Genomic DNA, 24269 nt, shown 5'->3' on the forward strand with positions numbered 1-24269 from the left:
CTTAAGGGAGAGCAAATCCTAATACCCTCATCCCAGATTTATTCACATTCACTACCTTATTCAGGACGTCACTTCGTACTTTAAAAACAGGCAGCATTCCCATTTTAAAGGTTGAGAACGTCCAGGTCTAAGACCTTTGGCACTAAACAAGTTGCTTAATTACCCAGCCTCTGCTCAAGTTATTTGGAATGCTTTGAGGATGACAGCTACTGCAGAAAGCTTCCATTCATTAGTGACTAATGGTAGCATGATGTTTACCATAGTATTTGTTGTTCGTGTCTCTCTCCTTTTGTAATGAGTTTTTCCCCCATTTTTGTATTTCCCCATTTTTGAATTAATGGATTGTGCAGTTTATTACTGGATTATCCAGTAATACTGACATTTTTTGTCTACAGTATCTAGTAGACAAAGGAGGGATACAGATAGAATGAGGGAAGGAAGAAGAGTACGAGGATTTAAATATTTGTTTTAGTGCCCATGAACTGCATTCTCAGAAAGCAGAGAAGGGTCACATGATACTTGCCTAGAAAATGCTTTCTCGCCCAGGAATTTTACCAGTACCTCTACCTTCCTTGTTCTGTCTTGGACCTTTCAGGTTTGAATAGATTCAAAACCATGTTCATTTCCGCTCTACTTGGTACAAGCATTCTCCTTCATTTATACCACCAGCGGGGACTGTCTGGCTGTTCTGACTGAACTTGTGAGGGACGTGTCCTCTTTTTATCTTAAGAACCAGAAGTAAAGGTGGAGTTTTATCAAGCGTTCTATGTTCTGATGAATTTAATATATTTATGAAAGAATTACAAACGATGTATTTGCAGTATCTGAGTTGGTTTTTCTTTTCTTATTGTAATTTTACGTCTATTGCCTGTGTTGTCATAACTGTTAGGTTCCTACCAAATTTTTTCAACTGTAGCAATAAAGGTGCTTGTCTTGGATTTGCTTAATTTGTATCCAGTTTAAGCAAAGTCTCCCGAAAATCACCTTAATTTCTACTTTAAGAGATTTTTTAAAATCTTCCTTAGAGCAATGTAATGATGAATAGTTTTAAGTTATTCTGGAGGATCTGAAGCGGGAGTTGAAATGATACTTAAGTGCCCCCAAAAGTCACCTTAATTTCTACTTTAAGAGATTTTTTTAAATCTTCCTTAGAAAGATGTAATGATCAATAAGTTTTAAGTTATTTTGGAGGGTCTGAAGTTGAAGTTGAAATGATACTTTATGTTTCTTTATGTTTCCTTTCTGATTAGTGATTTACAAGTTAATATTTTAGTGCAACAATAAGTCGATAGATTATGAAAAATTAAAGTAACTTATGGACTAACCATAGCAATATATTTTAGTATTCTGTCTATAGTATGAGTGATCATTGCTGTTCACTCTTAATCTTTCATTCCTGTAATTTAACATTCCTTGTAAATTAGAGTCTACGCATGAGGGTGTAGCATAATAGTCCTTCCTAATTAACACCTTTGCTGCAATTACTTTTGTGTTTTTTTGTAAAGTGTTGTTCTTTTTAAATACTTGAACGTACTTGCCATGTTTCCTTTTCTTTTTAATTAAAAAAACAGATGCATCATTTGAACCTTCTGTAGCATTGGCAAGCCTTGTGCAGCATATTCCTCTTCAGATGATTACAGTTCTCATCAGGAGCCTTACTACAGATCCAAATGTAAAAGATGCAAGTATGACCCAAGCCCTTTGCAGGTACTTGTTCATGACACTATTAATGGTAATTGTAGATTGGGGAAGAGGAAATACTTTGTATTTTATGAGTAATGAAAAACTTACGAATGTTTAAAACTAAAATCATGGAATGACATATGTAAATATTCTCCAAATAGATTGGAATTGTTTACCTTATAGCGTTGACAGGCATCCCAATAATTCACAAATCTATTTTCAATTCAACTTTAATTCCCAAAATATACACACATATATGCAGATGCTGATTGGATTATCAGTATACAGTATTTCACTAATTTCGTTTCTTATCATTGTTTCCTGCAACCTATTTTTCTTCTTCGTTTTTTTTTTCTTCTTTAGTAAGTATATGCTTTACTTTCTCTCTTAACCAGGCTCAATGTGTAATACACTGTTTGCCTTCGCCTGTTTGTATTTTTTTTCTTTCTCAGTTTTAAATCAGTTTCTCAGATTTGGCAAGATACAGAATTCTAATTTGATAGCCGTTTTCTCTTAGCATTTTAAAAATAATACTGTATGACTTTTGGGCATCTATTGTTGCCGGTGGGAAGTCACCTGTCAATCTGACTCATTCCTTTGTGAGTAGTCAACTTTTCTGGAAACTTTTATGTTGTCTTTATCCTTAATGTTCTATAATTTTATTCTTACATTTCTAGGTATAACTTAATATTATTTGCCCTTCTCAGCACTTTGGCACTTTTATTCAGTCATTCATTCATTTATTCAAACCACACTTATTGAGTACTTACCATGAATGTCAGGCAGTGTTCAAAATGTCCTCAAACAAACTGATAAAAATATCTGCCTTATAGGCTTACATTCTACTTGGGGAGGCAGACAGTAATTTAATAACACACTTCATTGATTCCAACATGTCTTCTAATTTCAAAGATGTTTAAATGTAGAAATGCCCAGTCATTCGTGTCCTAGTTAAATTGGCATGACTTTTCTTGCCTTGGTGGTCATAAGCTAATTATGCATCTTAAAATTGAATTTGTTTTAGATTTGATTAAATATAATAAGTAAAATAATTTAGTACGTTAGATAGTGATACATGTTTGAAAAAAAAGCAGACAAAGAGGGGTAGGAGTAGACAGGAAGGGGGACAGATTGTGGGGAAGTGGTTTGCAATTTTAAATAAGATGGCTGAAGAAATCTTCACTAAGGTGACCATGAAGTGAAGACATGAAGGATGTGAAGAAGCAAACCTGTGGATATCTGAGGGGAAGAATATCAATACTGTTTTATAGTTCACTAATTTTCTCTTCAAAGGTGCTCATCTGTAGAGCTTACTTACTGAGTTTCTTTATTTCAATGACTATTTTTTTCTAATTGAGTTTTTTGTGTCTTCCTGTTCTTATTTAATACCTGACTGTTTTTGTTTTTTAATTCTTTTCTTGTGTGTGTGTGTGTATTAAGCACATTTAAATACAATATAAGGATTTGGACAAAAGGGTTTCTGTGCTTCTGTTATAAAATTATAATTATAAGGTAACATATAGACTGAGGTATTCATATTGAGTTCTCAGCTGCATTTGTACTAACTTCACTCTCTATAACACCAACTCTAGGGACTTTGATTTTCTCCACCTTATCCCCCTTTTCACTTCATTGTTTAAAAAGGTCTTCCTCTTCTAGCATTTCTCCTTTCTTCTTGTGCTCTTAAACATAATTGAATCAATTTATCTGTAACTTTTACTTCCAGTTTCATAGTGTTCATTTCCTCTTTGACTTTCAGAAATTTGTGAAAGTGCTTTGTATGTATGAGAAAACTCTTATGTAAATGTTTTTCCTGTTGTGTGACCTCTACCCCCATTGCTTTTAATTTATGATGATCCCCCTTGCTGTGTTTGATAATCTGTATTTTTATTCTCATCTCCTTGATATCTTTGTATTCATTGTTCTTGAAATTCTTATCTGACACCATACTGTTAGGAATTTCTTTCTGTATCTATTCTTTTTATTTTCTTCCTTCCCATTATTATCATCACTATCAGTTCTGATCTTTATGTGGCTGACTTCCAAGTCTTTATGTAAAGTTCTCGTTGTTCATTTACTCTTAAGAAACTCTTACCTTATTCATCTCTTCATAATGTAACCCCTTCTGTGCCCTATTTAGCAGCAGCACACTTTTGTCAGTGTGACTGTAACAGCACTAAAGTGTCTTTCCCTTTGGGATGAATGTATTATAACTTGTATTTCCTCCTAGTAAAACAGATGCAGAGAATTATAGATTTTACAGCTGGAAGTGAAATTAGAAATTAGTTGGTCCATCACTTTCATTGCATAGGGTAATAGTAGCAGATTTTCTTTACATGACATAAACTATTTAATACTCACCACAGTCTTTTGAAATAGGTACTGTTATTGGCCCCATCTCATAGTTGAGGAAACTGAGAGGTTAAATTGTTTACCCAAGCTCATTCAGGTAATAAACAGTGAATCCGGTATTTGAACTTAAATCTGGCTCCCGGTTATGAGATAGTCACCCATGAAGACACAAACCAGGGTAGTCAGGTTTCTCATGTAGGGCCACTCTCTTAGAGGCAGAACTTACTTCATGGCCTGATATTGGTGTTTTTTTTTTTCTCTTTTTTTACTTAAATTGACACTAATTCTAGATATCTGGTCACAAACCTATAAGCAATTTTCAACTCCATCCTTTCTTCCATTCCCTTTGATTAACATAATAAGTCCATTGGATTATTTCTTTAGGACATTTCTTAAAATGATGCTTATTGTATCCCCACTACCCTGAAGAAATCAGGCTTTCCTCGTTGCAGTTTTTTAGTTCGTCATTTTGCTAGCAGTGACTTACTTTTCTTATCTTAATCATCTGGACTCCTGATTTTTCTCTTTCAATCAAGACATTGTAGTGACTTCCACTGCCTACTAAGTTGAATTCATATTCCACTTCTTGGCATTCAGTCCTCTTAATTTTCAAGCCTCTTCAAAAACAGTTGTAGTACCCAATTTAGGAATTTTTTTTCAAGATATATTTGGAAATTAATTTTTACCTATTTGTTTCTATGGGGAGTTGTACCCAGTTTTTGTATTACATTTCCAGTATAGCCTGTGTGATCCTATTTACCCATAATCTACCTGAAGTAATTACTCTTATAGAGAAAATGTAACTGAAAGGGATAGTGATATTTGTTTTTACCATCCTCCTCCCACTTTATACCTCCCCGTGCACTATACTTTCCCAAACACAGCAGTGATCATGTTTACAGTCATTTTCTATAATCCATAGAAATGCAAATGTAAATCTAGATACCATACCAGTACCAAACAGGTAACATTAAAATATGAAATAGGCCAAGTATAAGTTAAATGATAGGAAATGGGATACATAAGTACCTTCTAAAAGAGAAAACTGATCATGAACTCCACTTGTCTGTTGATACAAGGAAATTGGAATCCAGTCTTATTTGATCTGATTTTTCAAAAGAAGCCTGAAATCCAGTTTTCTATGTGAAATTTCCCAATGTTTAAAACATTGGGACAAATAAAAGGGAAGGCTGCCTATAGCCCGTAAGCTGCCATGTAAAAGTGGAAATTGGTGTTATTCTCCATAAATTACAATTAAACCAAGACAATTATGATGTCTTTCATAATTTTGCCAGTTTTACTGTTACGGTTTTAAAGTTGCATGTATATTTCTTTAGCTATATAAAGAAATGCTTTCATTTAGTTAATAAATTTGAGTTCCTACTCAGTGCCAGGCATTCAGTGCTGAGAATCCAAAGATACATGAGAGATTACTGCTGTCAAGCTCACAATCTAATGGAGGAGACAAGTCGTGGAGTACATAAATAACAAGTATATAATTAAATGTTATTTAAATAGTAAGATATTAAATCAGTATACCAGGGTTAAAAGAAAGTGTCCTTAGAATTCAAATTGACAATCACTGATACATGGTGGATAAGATTCCTATAGTTAACCATAAAAATAGTTTATCCTGCAGTGCCTGCCTGTACCGGAGAAGAAACGAACATGTGCAAGTCCAATCAAATTGAAACAGAACTGGAATATAATTAAAGTGTGGCAGAAAAACATGGCATTCTGTCCTGGCAGAGCTTAGTTTAAATGCCAGTACTATTATTTGATAATTGTGTGCTTGTTGACAAATTTCCTAACTTTTCTTCCCTTTTTAAGGACAGAAACCATACCTTATTGTTATATTCTCAGCACCAAACACAGTACCTGCTATATAATACACAAATCTTTATTTCATGAATGCTTTCTGACTTAGTCTGTTTGGGCTACTGTAAAAAAATACCTTAGATTGGGTTATTTATGAACAATAGAAATTTATTTCCCACAGTTCTGGAGGCTGGGAAATCCAAGGTCACCATGCCTGGCTAATTTTTGTATTTTTAGTAGAGATGGGGTTTCACCATGTGGGCCAGGCTAGTCTTGAACTTCTGACCTCAGGTGATCCAGCCGCCTTGGCCTTCCAGAGTGCTGAGATTATACGCGTGAGCCACGGCGCCCAGCCTTCAGTTGCTTTCTGAAAGAGTTGTACCAATCTTCATTGTGGTAGAGATCTAACTTTAGGTAGTGTCTCTATCAGATCCCATATTACTTTTTTGTTTTTTCTTTTTTCATTAAATTGGTCAAGCAGATTTGGTGTGTGGTGAGGGCCTTTTCCTTTAGATGGAGCTTTCTGTGTGTCCTCACGTGGCAGAAAGAGCAGGGGTGCCCTCTTCAGCCTCTAATCCCAGTCACTAGTCACCTGACAAAGGCCCCACCTCTTAATACCAACACATTGGGGATTAGATTTTAACATATGAATTTTGGAGGGACACAAACATTCAGACCACAGCAGCTTCTGATCTGTGTAACATCTGATACGAAGTTTATTTATAGGTGGTCCAGAGATTGGCATACATGAAATAAGGTAAAGAATGGAAGCTTTTGAGATGTAAAGGCAGAAATGGAAAGGATGAGAAAAAGTCTGGCTGAGTAATGAAGGATAATGAAAAGCCACGGCCAAGTGGAATTTTCTACTCTCTGTGCTCTCACCCTCTCTCAGTACTCTCTTTAGACTGAGCCAAAGGGAGTTCTGGCCTTGAGACCTGTATTCTGGTGAGCCCTGTCTGGTTCTTCTCTGACAGTGTGACTTCCCATGATGCAAAGAATCCACAGAGCCAAGGTGTACTCACACGTACCCTGCCTCTAGATTACATCTTTTTTATGTCCATATTTACATATATGTATTCACATGATTTTCTTTTAAACTAAAATTGTTTTTTAAAAAAACTGCACTGGTATGTTTTTTCCATCTTAATTCAACAATTTCTCAGCTCTTTCTATTTTAGATTCCTTATGGATAGATTCATGTACATCTATCTTATTATTTCAAGCTCTATATGGTGTTCCATAGTATCAGTACCATAGTATCTTTAACCATTTCCTTATTGACAATCATTTAGGTTGTTTGCAGTTTTTCTATACCATAAACAGTGCTACAGTGAATGTCCTCTGTACACAAATGCAAGTGTGTCTCTGCTTTGCTACTCTGTATAAGTAGAATGGCCACAAAATTTTATGAGAATCACTCCAACAATAATTTGAAGATTCGGAATAGCTGTCAAGGACTACGTTAGTGACTTGTAACCGTCATTGCTGGAAAGGCCAGAAAAACAAGAAAAGAAATAGAATTTGTGTAGAGAATAGAGGGAACATACACATAACTTGTAGTTAACCTGCATTTGGACTGGGACCACTCTTAATATCCGAATGGACATTTTAATCTTAAAAGCAAAAACCTTAATAAAAATAACATTCCAGCGTTAATGCAGATAGTTATATAACACAATTGTTGTGAAAATAACCGTATCAGTGAAGATGTCAGTCCTTCGGCCAGGCGCAGTGGCTCACGCCTGTAATCCTAACACTTTAGGAGGCTGAGGTGGGCAAATCACTTGAGGCCAGGATTTCAAGACCAGCTCAGGCAACCCCTTGGCAAAACCCCAGCTGAGAAAATACAAAAATTAGCCAGTTGTGCTGATGCACACCTGTGTAGTCCTAGCTACTCAGACGGCTGAGGAGAGAGGGTCGCTTGAGCCTAGGAGACGAACTTTGCAGTGAGCCGAATTAATGCTGCTGCACTCCAGTCTGGGTAACAGAGTGAGACTGTGTCTCAAAAAGAAAAACGATGTTAGTCTTTTTAACATAGTAGTTGTTATTTTAGTAATGTATTTATGTCCTTAGTATTTATATTTGCATTTTGTACAATCAAGGTATTTACTTATTGCCACGTGTATTAACATTTGGTGGAAAAGGGGCATTCACAGTATTTCCAGTATTGTAGATTAATTCATTTAATCTTCACAACAGTGCTGTAAAATAAACATGTTTATGTATAATTTACAGGTGAGGAAACAGACACAGAGAGGTTAAATAACCTATGTAGGTATTTAGGGTCCCCTAGCTAATAAATGGCAAATTGAGATTTTTAAACCAGTCACTTTGGCTTCAAAAACTCATTTTTCCCCCTTCTATTTTCTTAGTATATAATCCCAAAAATAGGACTACTAGGTCAAATTATATGAACATTTGCTTCAGTTGCTTTCTTTTTTTTTGGAGACGGAGTCTCGCTCTGTTGTCCAGGCTGGAGTGCAATGGCATGATCTCGGCTCACTGCAACCTCCGCCTCCCGGGTTCAAGCCATTCTCCTGCCTCAGCCTCCCGAGTTGCTGGGATTATAGGCATGTGCCGCCATGCCTGGCTAAATTTTGTATTTTTAGTAGAGATGGAATTTCACCATGTTGGCCAGGCTGGTCTTGAACTTCTGACCTCAGGTGATCCAGCCACCTTGGCCTCCCAGAGTGCTGAGATTACAGGCGTGAGCCACCGTGCCCATCCTTCGGTTGCTTTCTGAAAGAGTTGTATCAATCTTCATTGTGGTAGAGCTCTAACTTTAGGGAGTGTCTCTGTTAGATCCCATATTACTTTCTTTTTTTTCCACTAAATTGGGTTGGTATTCAAGAAAAGCACCATTAGTGCAAAATGAGGCCTTTACAATATTTACAGACTTAGTGCTCTTCTATATATTTGAAGTTTCTTTTTGTTGTCTTTGTATAGTAGGATTTTGAAAAAGATAAAGATACCTCTTTCACAATTCAAAATATAGGCTTTTTAAACAGTACATTTCGTATTAGACTATACTCACCAGGAAGAAGGAATCTTGGTTCATATTCATATATCTTAGTTCAGATTACATTTTGGCTGCTCTTTTTAGAGTAAATTTGCCTAATAAATTCTTGATGCAGGTTGAGCATCCCAAATTTGAAATGTTTGAAAATCCAGTACTTTTTGAGTGCTGACATGATGCTCAAAGGAAATGTTCATTGGGACATTTCAGATTTCAAATTTTTGGATTTGAAATGCCCAACCAGTAAATATATAATGCAAATAATTGAAAATCCAAAGCACTTCTGGTTCCAAACATTTCAGATAAGGAATACCTAACCTGTGCCACTATATAGCATAAATTTTAAGTTTTGCATTTATGCAAAATAATTTATCGGAAATTATTTTTATGGAAATATGTTGAATAGGAGAAACTATCAGTTTACAAGATTGGAAACTCCATGAGAACAAGCACCTGTTACATTCACTTCTACATCTTGGTCAGTGCTTTTCCCCAGCAAATTCAGTAAATGTTTATTAACAAAGTGAGTGGTTATCTACTGTAACTCTTGTTATCTCTAACTAAATGAAAATATTTTCAATAATGATTGTTTCGTTTTCCTTCAATTTCAGAATGATTGACTGGCTATCCTGGCCATTGGCTCAGCATGTGGATACATGGGTAATTGCACTCCTGAAAGGACTGGCAGCTGTCCAGAAGTTTACCATTTTGATAGATGTTACTTTGCTGAAAATAGAACTGGTAAGTGGGAGTGTGGAAATCTATTAGAATATATAGACTCGTAAAATCAATATTTTTATCTTTGGGTGGTATCCTTGAAAGCATCTAATTTTGAGTATGTTATTGTTGGTTTGTTTGGAGTAACAGTTTTGAATAGGCTTTAGAAATTGTTTTAAATGTCATTTAAATATAAGTAATTACGCTGGGCGTGGTTGCTGACCCCTGTAATCCCAGCACAAGGCGGGCAGATCACTTCAGGCCAGGAGTTTAAGACCAGCCTGGCCAACATGGCAAAACTCCGTCTCTAGTAAAAATACAAAAATTAGCTGGGCATGATGGTTCGTGCCTGTAGTCCCAGCTGCTCAGGAGGCTGAGGCACGAGAATCACTTGAACCTGAGAGGCAGAGGTTGTAGTGAGCCAAGATAGCACCACTGCACTCCAGCCTGGACGACAGAGCAAGACTCTGTCTCAAAAAAAAAAAAGTATAAGTAATTAAAATAATTTTTTCATTTTCAAATATCCAATACAAAAACATTCTTTCTATTATCTCTTGGGTCCACCTAATCAAGCTTTTACCACCATTACTCTACCAAAATTACCTTTGACACCAGTGCTTTCCAGTGTTGCTAAACTCACAAGTCATTTCTCAGGCGTCTTCTCATTTGACCTGTAAGCAATATTTGACACAATCACTCCCTCTTTTTTCCAGGACATTATACTCTCCTGATTTTTGTCCTCCTTCACAGGCATATCAGTCTCCTGTACTTACTCTAACTTTTAGAATGCCTTACAGTTCAGTCTTTGGTCCATTTTCTTCCCAGTGCATACTCACAGCATAGGTGTTCTATGGCTTTAAATAACATCTCTAATTTGATGACTGCCAGATATATATTTTTTGTCCATTTTTCTCCCTTGAACGCCATATTCATGTATCCATCTGTCTTTACATGAATGTCAGATTCACTTTATGTACAATTTTACTCCCGATTTTTCCCTCCCAGACCTAGAGGCTCCTCTGTCCTTTCACTTGCTCAAGCCAAAAACCTTGAAGCTATTCTTACCTTTTTTTTTATTCTCTCTCAGCCCATATCCTACAAATTCTACTGACACCACTTTTAGAATATATCCAGACAGAATCCTACCACCCTGATCCTACATCATCATCCCTTGCTATAAGATTGCAGCAGCCTTTGTGCTCCTGTTCTTGGCCCCCCGTACTTATCACACAAGGTCCTATGTATTCTGGTCCACTTTTTCTCTAGTCCCATCTCCCACTGTTATTGCCTCGGTCTCTTGCTTCACTTACACTGCCCTTTTTTCTTCATCTGTAGCACACCAGCCTGAAGGCCTCAAGGCCTTTGCAATGCTGTTTGCCCTGCCTATAATGCTCTTATCCCAGGTATTTGCAAGGCTTATTCACTTCCTTCAGTTTTATAATTGGATATCACTTCTTTCATGAGGCATTTATTGAACACTATGTAAAACAGCAGATTTGTTTGCTACACAACGTTCTCTATTCATCATATCCTGCTTTAAATTTCTTAATAACACGTACCACCATGTGTTACTTTTTATTGTTTCTACCTACCCTCTAGATGGTAAACCCTGTATGATAGAGATCTTTTTTTTATTTCGATCCACTGTTGTAGCACTAGTTCCTAGAACTAGGACAAGTAATAGTATGTGCTTAACAAATATTTGTTGAGTGAATTGAATGAATGGTGGACTCAGGAGCTATCGCCTTGTAAACATAATTTGACAAATTTTTATTTCGTTGAGGAGTTTTAACAATTGGGTTAGGCCAGTTACATTACCCTTGATCTCTGTCATGTTGTTATTTCCTCACTTCATCCTTCTCCCAAAGTTTAATTACATAAGTTTTGTTAGAACTTTCCAGGAAGGGGGCATTCATATAAGTAATTTGTAGCTCTAAGAAAATAACCACTGTTGGATTAATGATTTTCCTACAAATTCTTAAGGTGGTGTCTTGTCTTATTTTGAAGGTTTTTAATCGACTTTGGTTTCCTCTTGTGAGACCTGGTGCTCTTGCAGTTCTTTCTCACATGCTGCTTAGCTTTCAGCATTCTCCAGAGGCGTTCCATTTGGTAAGTTGTGACATAAGCTTTCTACTTTGAAAAAGCCTCATTTTGAAAATTTAGTTTAATATTGAGTCACACTTTTATGTAGTAAAAATATTGCAAGTTAGTCCCAAATCTGTTTTCATGTAGCTTTATGATTTCCTAGAAAACTGAGATTGTGAGATTTCCCTCTAAGAATACATTTTCATGTCTTATTCAAACTACTCCACTTGCAACAACTGTTCACATGGAAGATGTCACTGATGGATGTCTGTTGCACAAATGAACAGTAGGGAAGGATTAAAATGATTGAAAAGCACTGCTTTAGAATTTTGAAAGTATGAAAACACACAAGTCTTTGCAAGCTTTTCATTCACTCTCAGCCTACATCCTACAAATCCTGTTGACTGACCTTTAAAATACATCTAGAATCCTGCCACTTTAAGCCAGCTGAATCATTGGCTTTTATTTGATTTCAATTATTTGATTATCAGTTACTGCAGATGAGAAATGACAAATTGTAATTTTGGTCAACTGTCCATTTACCACCCTAGGGCATCATAGGAAAACAGTGCCTTTGTGTGGTTACTTAATTCTTCCAAAGTCTAATCCTGTTTTATAGGACTAGAAACTCATTGTCAATAAACCCACAATGGAAAAATCTTAGGAATACTGATTCACCATAACAAACGTCAGAGGAGACTAATGAAGTTCAGAATTCCAGTTGTTTTTATTTATCTAGAATATATTCACATAGGTTGCTCAATGTCTCATTTCCACTGAAGGAAAGTCCACAGGCTTTTTAGTAAGTAAACCTTACTAGCACGTAATTACATTACACATTACCACTTAGGATGAGTGATTTCTGCAGTTAATTGCCCTAATTTTGGTGAGTTTAATCATCAAGCAATAACCTTATATATAATAGAAAACAAAACTCGAACTAAGATAGCGGGTGTACTAGCAAAGTCTTCCAAGAAAAAAACATCAATTATTTGTCCTTGTCTTCAGGCACAATCATGTGTAAGACATTTGAGAAAAGGCTTTGTTTTCCACATTTTTTTTAACTTTTAGATTCAAGGAAACATGTGAAAGTTTGTTACATAGGTAAACTCGTGTCACATGGGTTTGTTTTACAGATTATTCCATTAGCTAGTTATTAAACCAAGTACCCAATAGTTATCTTTTCTGCTCCTCTATCTCCTCCCACTCTCCCCGCTCAAGTAGACCTCAATGTCTATTGTCCCCTTTTTTGTGTTCATGAGTTCTCACCATTTTGTTCCCACTTACAAGTGAAAACATGGGGTATTTGGTTTTCTGTTCCTGGGTTAGTTTGCTAAGGATAATAGCCTCCACCTTCACCCGCAGAAGACATGATCTCATTATTATGGCTCCATAGCATTCCATGGTGTATATGTACCACATTTTCTTTATCCAGTCTGTCACTGGTGGACATTTAGATTGATTCCATGTCTTTACTATTGTGAATAATGCTACAGTGAATTCACGTGCATGTATCTTTATGGTAGAATGATTTATATTCCTCTCGGCATATACCCCGTAATAGGAATGCTGGGTCAAATGCTAGTTCTGCTTTTAGCTCTTTGAAGAATCACCATAGTACTTTCCATAATGGTTGAACGAATTTATACTCCCACCAAGTATATAAGTGTTCCCCTTTTTTTTGAACCTTGACTTTTTAATGATAGCCATTCTGACTGGTAGGAAGATGGTAGCTCATTGTGGTTTTGATTTGCATTTCTTTGCTGATCAGTAATATTGAGCTTTTTTTCTTAAGCTTGTTGGCTGCATATATGTCTTATTTTGAAAAGCGTCTGTTCATGTCCTTTGCCCACTTTTTAATTGGGTTTTTCTCTTGTAAATTTGTTTAAGTTCCTTATAGATGCTGGATATTAGACCTTTGTCAGATGCATAGTTTATAAGTATTTTCTCCCATTCCATAGGTTGTCTGTTCACTCTGTTGATAGTTTCTTTTGCTGTGCAGAAGCTCTTAAGTTTAATTAGATCCCGTTTGTCAGTTTTCACTTTTGTTGCAATTGCTTTTGGGGTCTTTGTCATGCAATCTTTGCCCATTCCTATGTCCAGCATGGTTTTGCCTAGGTTGTTTTCCAGGGTTTTTATAGTTTGGGGTTTTACATTTAAGTCTTATCCTTGATGTAACAAACATCGATACAAAAATCCTCAACTTGCAAACCAAATCCAGCAGCACTTCAAAAAAGCTAATCTATCATGATCAAGTAGGCTTCATCTCTAGGATACAAGGTTGGTTCAGCATACACAAATCAATCACATAAACAAAGACAAAAACCACATGGTTATATCAATGGATGCAGAAAAAGCTTTCAATAAATTCAACCTGCCTTCATGTTAAATACTCTCAATAAACCAGGTATTAGAGGAACATGTCTAAAAATAATAAGAGGCATCTATAACAAACCCACAACCAACATTATACTCAATGGGCAAAAGCTGGAAGCATTCCCCTTGAAAACCAGCACAAGACAAGGATGCCCTCTCTCATCACTCCTAATCGATATAGTACTGGAAGTCCTAGCCAGAGCAGTCAGGCAAGAGAAAGCAATACGGGACATCCATATAGGAAGAGAAGAAGTGAAACTATTTGTAGATGATATGTTTCTGTATCTAGAAAACCCCATAGTCTCAGCCCAAAAGCTCCTTCAGCTGATAAACAACTTCAGCAAAGTCTTAGGATACAAAGTTAATGTACAAAAATCACTAGCATTCCTATACACCAACAGCAGCCAAGCTAAGAGCCAAATTAGGAAGGCAATACCATTTACAACTGCCACAAAAAGAATAAAATACCTAGAAATACAACTAAGCAGGGAGGTTAAAGATCTCTACAATGAGAAATACAAAACAGTGCTCAAAGAAATCAAGAAGACACAAACAAATGGAAAAACATCCCATGCTTATGGATAGGAAGAACCAATATCATTAAAATGGCCGTACTGCCCAAAGCAATTTATAGATGCAGTGCTCTTTCTATCAAACTACCAACGACATTCTTCACAGAACCAAAAAAACACTATTTTAAAGTCATATGGAACCAAAGAAGAACCTGAATAGCCACAGCAATCCTAAGCAAAAAGAACAAAGCTGGAGCCATCACATTACCCAGCTTCAAATTATACTACAGGGCTACAGTAGTATATTAAAACAGCATGGTACTGGTACAAAAACAGGCATATAGACTAATGGAACACAAGAGAGACTCCACAGACAAGGCTGCACACCTATGACCATCTGATCTTGACAAAGCTGTCAACACAAGCAGTGGGGAAAAGGCTTCCTCTTCAATAAATGGTGCTTTGACAACTGGCTAGCCATATGAAGAAGATTGAAGCTGGACCCCTTCCTTACACCATATACAAAAATCAACTCAAGATGTTTTCCAAATTTCTAGGAAGGAGATTCTCTGACATAACTTTATCATTCATTCTAATGTTTATTGCCCACATTGAGGACATTCCTTAATCTCGTAGTGGGTAATGTGGCAGTTAGATCACCTGTAACTCCAAATAACTCAGTAAAGAACTTGGGCTTAGGAGTTGCTAAGTATGAGCAATAATCTGGAATGAGCATCATAGTTCATTATACATTGAGAATATCTTAGGGCAAACCAAGGTTGATGTTAGAATATGTGGTGTTATGGGTCAGGTTGCTTTTCTCACGCATTTTACCCAGTGGAATAAATTTATTTTAAACAGATACTATGGCAGATAGTAATAATGGAGAAAGAAAAAAAATCAAAACTTCTAATTAAATAAGTTTTAAACATTTCCTCAAAAACTTTAGTATTATAATAATGTCAAAAAAACATTTAGTTTCACTTATTCAAAAAAATCAACTTTCACACATTTAGAAGATAATAGCCTGCTTGGAAGTTTATTTGTATAACTGTGAAAGACCAAGTCTTATTTCCATGTCGTGATAGTGTTGACCATTTAGGATATGCTAATAGACAACCATATAACCTGATTACAAAGACCTAATCTAATTTGACAGATTTGAAATTATAAATTTAATAATCACTTCTAAAATTTTTGCCTCTTCTGTCTTCCTTCACCTTTGAGAAAACAAAATAATTTAGATTTCTGACTTTTAGCAAGAGAATATCTGATAAATATGGCTTTATGCGACAGAAGTGTAATTCATATTTGCTTAGAAATGTAAAGGTGATAGCAATAGAATGAACTCACTAGGAACTGGTAGTTTTATGGTCACATCAATGCCTGTGATGGAGGTGAGATAAAAGAAGGTAGTGCAAAAGCTACAGTGTGATTTAAGCACAAATGTAAAGCAAGACAGAGCAGAATGGAAATAGCACTGTGTTGTAAGACTATGATTGTTCTTTTGTGGGAAGGAAAAGGAATTGATGAATTATTACTATAATTGCTGTTATTTCTGTTTGATGGTATGACCCTAATAGAGTTATAACTTTGTTTTTTACCATGAGTTAGCAACCCCAAAAATGTTCTAGAAATAGAACAGAAAATACCTTTTACCATAAGAAGTGTACATATGTAGTATCAGATTATAATTAAAAATTAATTGAAAAAATATAGTATCAGGCTAATGGAAAGAGCCATGTCTGTAAAATAGAAGTTGTTTCATTTTAATAACCTCCTAAAGATATGATTGGCTCTGGATTGATTGACTTTTTAGTTTAATTTTACAATGAAAGAAGATGGTTGTGCTAATGATCAATATTAACAATATTCTATATGTTTATGAGCAATGATCATTGTAGATTTCACTTTTATTTTTAGCCCCAGTTCTTTAAAACTAACAGAAGTTTCTGATGCCCTTTATTTTTAGAACCATCTCATCTTTTGGAGGGTGGGAAATGGGATTTGTTAGTAAGAATAGCCACTGTAACGTAAGGCATGGTCTCTGTGCTTATCTAAAAGTAATCTTATTACCTGAGCTGCAATGTTAGTTACACATGTAAAGATTTTCTTGAAGTAGACTTTAATGTGCAGTGTACTTTTAATTCTTTCAAGTAAAAAAGTTTAAATTCACACTAGATGGAGCTCTTTAGCTAATTCTAGAATTGTTTTTCAAACGTTTATTGCCATTGAATGATCTGATAAATATAATAACCCTAACAATTTCAACCTACAGCGTTTTTCAGAATGGCAGCAATGACTAAGATTCCTATTTTATGCCTTAGTTTATGTTTTAGATGGTGTGTAAGGATGAGGAGAGGGGTCATATATGGGATTACAGTCATATGTGACTTCGAAAACTAGATTTACCTTGATATTTTAGAAATGTTTAACTTAATAAAAAAAAACTCTGTGACTGAACATACAGAAAAGTATTTGCTGATCATATATTGTTTGTATTCTGTTTCTAGGCTCGAGAATGTGTTACCAATTTGTATAAAGTCAACACTGTTTATCCTTTTTTTCTCTTCAGATTGTTCCTCATGTGGTTAATTTGGTTCATTCTTTCAAAAATGATGGTCTGCCTTCCAGTACAGCCTTCTTAGTACAATTAACAGAATTGATACACTGTATGATGTATCATTATTCTGGATTTCCAGATCTCTATGAACCTATTCTGGAAGCAATAAAGGTATGATGATAGTTGTACCAATATTTGTGGAGTTGTGTTATATTAGTAAGGTGAAACATTCTTATAACCAGCTACTCAATTTACGATTTTATGGTAATGTGCTTTTTGTTTGAAAAATGCAGTTAGAATCAGGTTTCATTTATGTTTAGGGAGTAACTGCTTTCTTGGCTGCTGTCACCATTCTAAATTAATAACCATATTTCTTCATTTCTGCAGTGTCATCAATTATAAGGCATATCTTTAAATTTATAATAGCTTTTTGGGAAATTTGTTTAAAAAGAAATGTTACGTTAACGTGTGCATCAGATTTGCACCCCAATATTAGAAGTGTTAAAGTATATGTAGAGTATGTCTTAGAATACAGGAAATGGAGTTTAATAAAATATTTGACTTTGATTTCTTCCCCTTTTTAATTCTTTTTTTTGAGACCAAATCTCGCTCTGTCACCCAGGCTGGAGTGCAGTGGTGCAATTTCTGCTCCCTTCAACCTTTGCCTCCCGGATTCAAGCAATTCTTCTGCCTCAGCCTCCTGAGTAGCTGGGACTACAGGCACCTGCCACTACACCTGGCTAATTTTTGTATTTTTAGTAGAGACAGGGTTTCACCATGTTGGCCAGGCTGGTCTCAAACTCCTGACCTCAAGTAATCCGCCTGCCTCGGCCTTCCAAAGTGCTGGGATTACAGGCGTGAGCCACTGCGTCTGACCTCTTTTTGAATTATATTTTTGCTGTGGACTGTTCATCAATGTTTAGAATCTTTACTTGAATTATTTGTGGAGTTATACTGTGTTTCAATTTTATATGTAAATGGATCTAAAAAGCACTTCTTTTTTTTGGACAGTTGTGCTTTGTTGCCCAGGCTGAAGTGCAATGGCATGGTCATGGCTCACTGCAGCCTCTACATCTTGAGCTCAAGTGACCCTCCTGCCTCAGCTTCCCAAGTAGCTGGGACTACAGGTGCATACCACCACGCCAGGCTAATTTTTTATTTTTTGTAGAGAAGGGGCCTCACTGTGTTGCTCAGGCTGGTCTTGAATTCCTAGGCTCAAGTGATCCTCGTCCTCCCAAAGTACTGGGATTACAGGCATGAGCCACTGTGCCTAGCCTAAAAAGCACTTCTGTTTGTGTTGAAGACTGGATCACAATAAACATACTTTCCTCTCAGTAAACTTACTGCATAATCAGTGTATAGCAAAAGAATTGGAGAACTGAACTCAGCCAAACTTAATCAGAAATTATTAGAAATCAATCCTATTGGTGGTTTTTTGTTTTTTTGAGATCTGAATTTCAATATAAAGGTCTTATCTTTACTTCTGTATCTGAGATGGATTAAAAACAGTTCTTTTTACTGTATCATTAACTAAATCAAACTTATTTTGGTTGAGCTCAGAACACAGACTGTTAAGCAATTAATATATATTGCTGGTGTGACACTTTGACACTTCAGAAGTAAATTATGTACAGGAGCATTGTGGAGTGCATTTGATGGTAATATTAATCTCTTTCTCCATTGTCACTGGATCCATAGATGATAGTTGCTGCACTTGTTAATTGATTGCCATTCTTTAGTTCATCAGAGTTTTTCATGTTGAAAATTCTGATAACTCATATACGCTCAGAAGAAACAAGGGGCTCGCTCTAAGCCCAAAGAAAGCACTCTTAGCTGTCAACAGCAACAACAAAAATTAGAAGATTGAAACTCCTTTAGAAAATGTTTATTTGCGGCCGGGCGCGGTGGCTCAAGCCTGTAATCCCAGCACTTTGGGAGGCCGAGACGGGCGGATCATGAGGTCAGGAGATCGAGACCATCCTGGCTAACACGGTGAAACCCCGTCTCTACTAAAAAATACAAAAAACTAGCCGGGCGTGGTGGCGGCGCCTGTAGTCCCAGCTACTCGGGAGGCTGAGGCAGGAGAATGGCGTAAACCCGGGAGGCGGAGCTTGCAGTGAGCTGAGATCCGGCCACTGCACTCCACCCTGGGCGACAGAGCCAGACTCCGTCTCAAAAAAAAAAAAAAAAGAAAATGTTTGTTTGCTAAGGTCTAAGTGCCAGATGCTAATAGCAGTCCGGATAAGCCCTAATGATTTTACCAACTTCCCTTAACTCTCCAGTGCTCTGTTCATGCTTGAAATAATTTACACTTGAAATGTTATCTCATACTTCACCAAGTTGATAAGAAAAATCCGTATGTTGTAATAATTTTCTGTATGGGTAACATGAGATTAAGTTTTATTTTCCTTAAAGTTAAAGGTCATTGTGCATAGATGCTTTCATTTCTCATTTCTTAATTACTTTGCAATTTTATTTCTAAGGGTTAATACTGAGTAAATATTAGTATTTAATGAAAAGGAGACATTTTTATTACAAAATTTGAAAACAAATTGTTTGCTTATGTTTAACTGTGTGCTAAAATTTAAGTCTTCATTCTACTGCCTTTGAATAGCACTGCAGTTTATTCTCTGACCCCAAAGTTTTATTTTATAAACATTTTGCTGGCATGTAGAGAACATAAATAGTTCAAATGCGACTTGAATTTCCAGCTTTTGAGTATTTTTCAACCTGATAAACTCTGTTATTAGACAGTATTTATTTTTGCCATACAGTTAAATTTGATATTTTGATGACTAGCCAAGTACTACCAGTTACTTCAAAACTAAGTGGGGGGAAAGAAAGTTCAAATGTCAGTGTAAGAATCTTAATGCTGTTAATTAAACAACAAAAATAATTTTTACTTTACTTTTAAACTGTTTTTCTTCTTTATGGCCTGTAGGATTTTCCTAAGCCCAGTGAAGAGAAGATTAAGTTAATTCTCAATCAAAGTGCCTGGACTTCTCAATCCAATTCTTTGGCGTCTTGCTTGTCTAGACTTTCTGGAAAATCTGAAACTGGGAAAACAGGTCTTATTAACCTAGGAAATACATGTTATATGAACAGTGTTATACAAGCCTTGTTTATGGCCACAGAGTAAGTTTAAATTTGAATCTTTTCATTTTAACTGTAGAGGTTAATGCATGCTGATGAAATGTAAGATGATAGAATTGTCTACACGTTATTCCATATAAATGGTATAAATGTTAACTTTTATTGCCTTATTCAGAAATGAAATTGCAATTAGTGCTCAGAAACTATGAAAATGTTAACATTAGGCTGGGTGTGGTGGTTCACACCTGTAATCCCAGCACTTTGGGAGGCCGAGGCAGGTGGATCGCCTGAGGTCAGGAGTTCAAGAACAGCCTGGCCGACATGGCGAAACCCCATCACTACTAAAAATACAAAAACTAGCCGGGTGTGGTGGCGGGCGCCTGTAATCCTGGCTACTCGGGAGGCTGAGGCAGGAGAATTACTTGAACCCAGAAGGCAGAGGTTGCAGTGAGCCAAGATCGTTCCATTGCACTCCAGCCTGGGTGACAGACTGAGACTCAGTCTCAAAAAAAGAAAAGGTAACATTAATTCTGCTTATTATTCATTGCATTTAAATGTCATGTTAAAGAAATTACTCTGACGATGTGTTGTTTTTTTTTTTTTTTTTTTTTTTTTGAGATAGAGTCTCACACTGTCACCTGGGCTGGAGTGCAGTGGCGCCACCTCAGCTCACTGCAACCTCCACCTTCTGGGTTGACACCATTCTCCTGCCTCAGCCTCCCGAGTAGCTGGGACTACACGTGCCTGCCACCATGCCCAGCTAATTTTTTGTATTTTTAGTAGTGACGGGGTTTCACCGTGTTAGCCAGGATGGTCTGGATCTCCTGACCTCGTGATCTACCTGCCTCGGCCTCCTAAAGTGCTGGGATTACAGGCATGAGCCACCGCGCCCAGCTACTCTGATGATTTTTAACAGTGTAAAAGAAGGATTGATTGCACCTATTCCAAAGAGTTAAAGTGTGCTAGAGTACTTCACTGTTATTATCCTGTGAGACTAAAATTTTTTTAACCTGTATGTGTTTTGAGGGAAGTCATATATAATTTTATCTGCCTGTTGGTATTTTGTTGTCAGATCAACAACTTTGTTGCTGTTTAAGAAGTTTAAGTTCTGCTCTACCCTAGGGCAATAATTGCTGAACACCTGTATAAACAGACATGTTTCTTTCCCCCCTCTTAAGAATTTTCTTTCAAATCCATTTTCTTTTGCACCTAAGCAAATAGGAAATCAGAAGTTGTTAGTTATGTGAATGCTATCTGCAAAGGTACAAAATAATAATAAACTCTTCCTGAAGACAAAAACATGACTGAATTTTTCTCCTGAATACCAATAAAGTATTCACAGAACTTGCCCAAAGAGGTTTACAAATTGAGTTCTAAGCTTTTCCAAGTTGTTACACCTGCCCAGAGGAATCTTAAACTATCAAATGTCGAATTTGGCCAGGCGCGGTGGCTTGCACCTGTAATCCCAGCACTTTGGGAGAGTGAGGCGGGTGGATCACGAGATCAGGAGTTCGAGACCAGCCTGACCAACATGGTGAAACCCTGTCTCTACTGAAAATACAAAAATTAGCCGGGCATGGTGGCACGTGCCTGTAATCCCAACTACTCAGGAGGCTGAGGCAGGAGAATCACCTGAACTCGGGAGGAAGAGGTTGCAGTGAGCCAAGATCGCACCACTGCCCTCCAGCCTGGGTGACAGAGCAAGACTCCATCTCACGAAAAAAGAAAGAAAGAAATGTAGAATTCGCTTTATTTTATTGTTGGGCCCCAGATTATAATACCAGCACTCCGGTGTTTTTGGTTTCGTTTAGCATTTAATTTTTTGGTTTGTTATGGAATTGTGAGAATTTTTTTTTTTTTTTTTTTTTTAGAAAATAGATATATCATTAGACACAAGTGATACTAGGCATAAGACTAAAAGAATCCCCGTCTTACCATCAGAGGTAATCTAGTCCAGACATCTCCTTTTATAGATGACAGAGAAAACAGAAAACCAAAGCAGTTGCAACAGCAAGAGCAAATAAAAGGTTATCTTTTGCTGAACAGTGGCCAATAATATTATCTCTGAATAGGAAGACAGCACATTTTATTTCTTAAGTAATATATGAATTCTTCTTCATAGTTTAAAAATAATTAAATTTTATATAGAATAAAAAGCAGATATTCCCATTTCCAAAAGTAATTTTGTTAACAGTTTACATTGTTCCAGACCTTTTTTGGTACAGTTGCATGTTTGTATTTAATATGAAAGCAAATGCATTTTTTTAAAGAAAATTTGCAGAGAATCCTATTTATGTATTCTTTTCCAGCCACTTGCTTTTATCATTTAATAATTTGTATTTGAAATACTCCCATGTTGGGGCAATACAGATCCGTGTCATTCCCAGTAAATATGTATGCCATCATTTATTTATTAAATACTCATTAAATTAAACGAGTATTTAATAAATAATCCTTTAATAATGCTCCTATTGATGAATAGTAGGTTGTTTTGCTTATAATTAACATCTCTCTGCCCTTATACAGATGTAGAGGATTTTTCTTTGAATATCCTCCATATCTTTGAATATCCTTTGAATATCTTTCAAATTGCTCCCCAGAAAAGCTGTAGCATTTTGAACTATGCTACTAATATAAGATTGTACCTAGACCCTGTACCTTTAGCAGCAAATCAGCCTTTTTAATTTTTTGCCAATATGAATAAAAATGCCAATATGAATAATTTTAAAAAAATTTAATTTGCATATCGCTGCTAATTATAGAGTTTTTTCCCTCTCTTATTTTTCTTCATTCATTTGTGTTTCTCTTCCAAATAACCTGTTCTTTTCTTTGTACATCTTTTTGTTGGGTCTTTTTTGTTTTCATGTTGATTTATATATACTCTGGATGATCATCCTTTGCTACATGCTTTTTTCCAGTCACAATTCAAATTTGTGGGGTGTTTTATTTATAATTTTTTTATTTTATGTATCCCAGTCTTCTACTTTTCATTTATAGCATCTGGACTTTTGAAGGCCTTTATCCTCTAAATTTCTTCTTTCTTTATTTTAAGTACTTCAGTAGTTTTGTATTTTATATCTAGCTCATTAGTCTTGTGGTATCTGTGATGGTGTATAATCTTAAATAACTTCATTTTTTACCAGATGGATACCCAGTTGTCCCTTTACTTTTTTTTTTTTAAGTAGTTTATCCTTTTCCCTTGCTGTACTCTGAATGACTTTAACTTTATAATGTGTTTTAATGACAGCATATTTTTTTATTTCATGAAGATTTGAAAGAATTTAAGTTGTTTACTTATGTTATAAATTAATGGCTTAACCTATTTCTATTTGCTAATCCAGAAAATAGAAATAACATATGATAGCACATAGTCCATTAGCACACTTTATAGTAAGTGTTAATTTATTGTCATTCTTCCCTTCCTTCTTTACTGTTAGATAGGTAACTTCTTCAGGAAAAGGGCCATAGGTAAATGAAGTTTTACTTTAAGGACAATAAATTCTTTTTTTTTTTTTTGAGACGGAGTCTCGCTTTGCCGCCCAGGCTGGAGTGCAGTGGCCGGATCTCAGCTCACTGCAAGCTCTGCCTCTTGGGTTTACGCCATTCTCCTGCCTCAGCCTCCCGAGTAGCTGGGACTACAGGCACCCGCCACGTCGCCCGGCTAGTTTTTTGTATTTTTTAGTAGAGACGGGGTTTCACCGTGTTAGCCAGGATGGTCTTGATCTCCTGACCTCATGATCCGCCCGTCTCGGCCTCCCAAAGTGCTGGGATTACAGGCTTGAGCCACCGCGCCCGGCCTTAGGACAATAAATTCTTGAACTAACTTGCTTTTAGCTTTTAAGAAATGCTTTTAAATGGCCAGACACAGTGGCTTATGCCTATAATTCCAGCACTTTGGGAGGCCTAGGTGGGCGGATCATTTGAGGCCAGGAGTTCAAGACCAGCCTGGCCAACATAGTGAAACCCTGTCTCTACAAAAAATACAAAAATTAGCTGGGCACATTGGCACGCACCTGTGGTCCCAGCTACTCAAGAGGCTGAGGCACAAGAATCG

The 24269-nt window shown here is 36.4% G+C and overlaps 1 protein-coding gene across 1 annotated transcript in view; it reads left to right on the forward strand.

Annotated features, from left to right (window-relative positions):
• The window catches only part of USP38 (ubiquitin specific peptidase 38), a 37645-nt gene that overhangs the window by 1318 nt on the left and 12058 nt on the right, over positions 1-24269 (forward strand). Inside the window, exons 2-6 of the mRNA XM_007999873.3 lie at positions 1572-1707; positions 9481-9610; positions 11594-11695; positions 17135-17293; positions 20064-20257. Coding sequence (XP_007998064.1) covers positions 1572-1707; positions 9481-9610; positions 11594-11695; positions 17135-17293; positions 20064-20257 — 721 coding nt within the window. The remainder of the gene's footprint in view (positions 1-1571; positions 1708-9480; positions 9611-11593; positions 11696-17134; positions 17294-20063; positions 20258-24269) is intronic.

Source organism: Chlorocebus sabaeus, chromosome 7 (genome assembly GCF_047675955.1).
Source record: "Chlorocebus sabaeus isolate Y175 chromosome 7, mChlSab1.0.hap1, whole genome shotgun sequence".
NCBI lineage: Eukaryota > Metazoa > Chordata > Mammalia > Primates > Cercopithecidae > Chlorocebus > Chlorocebus sabaeus.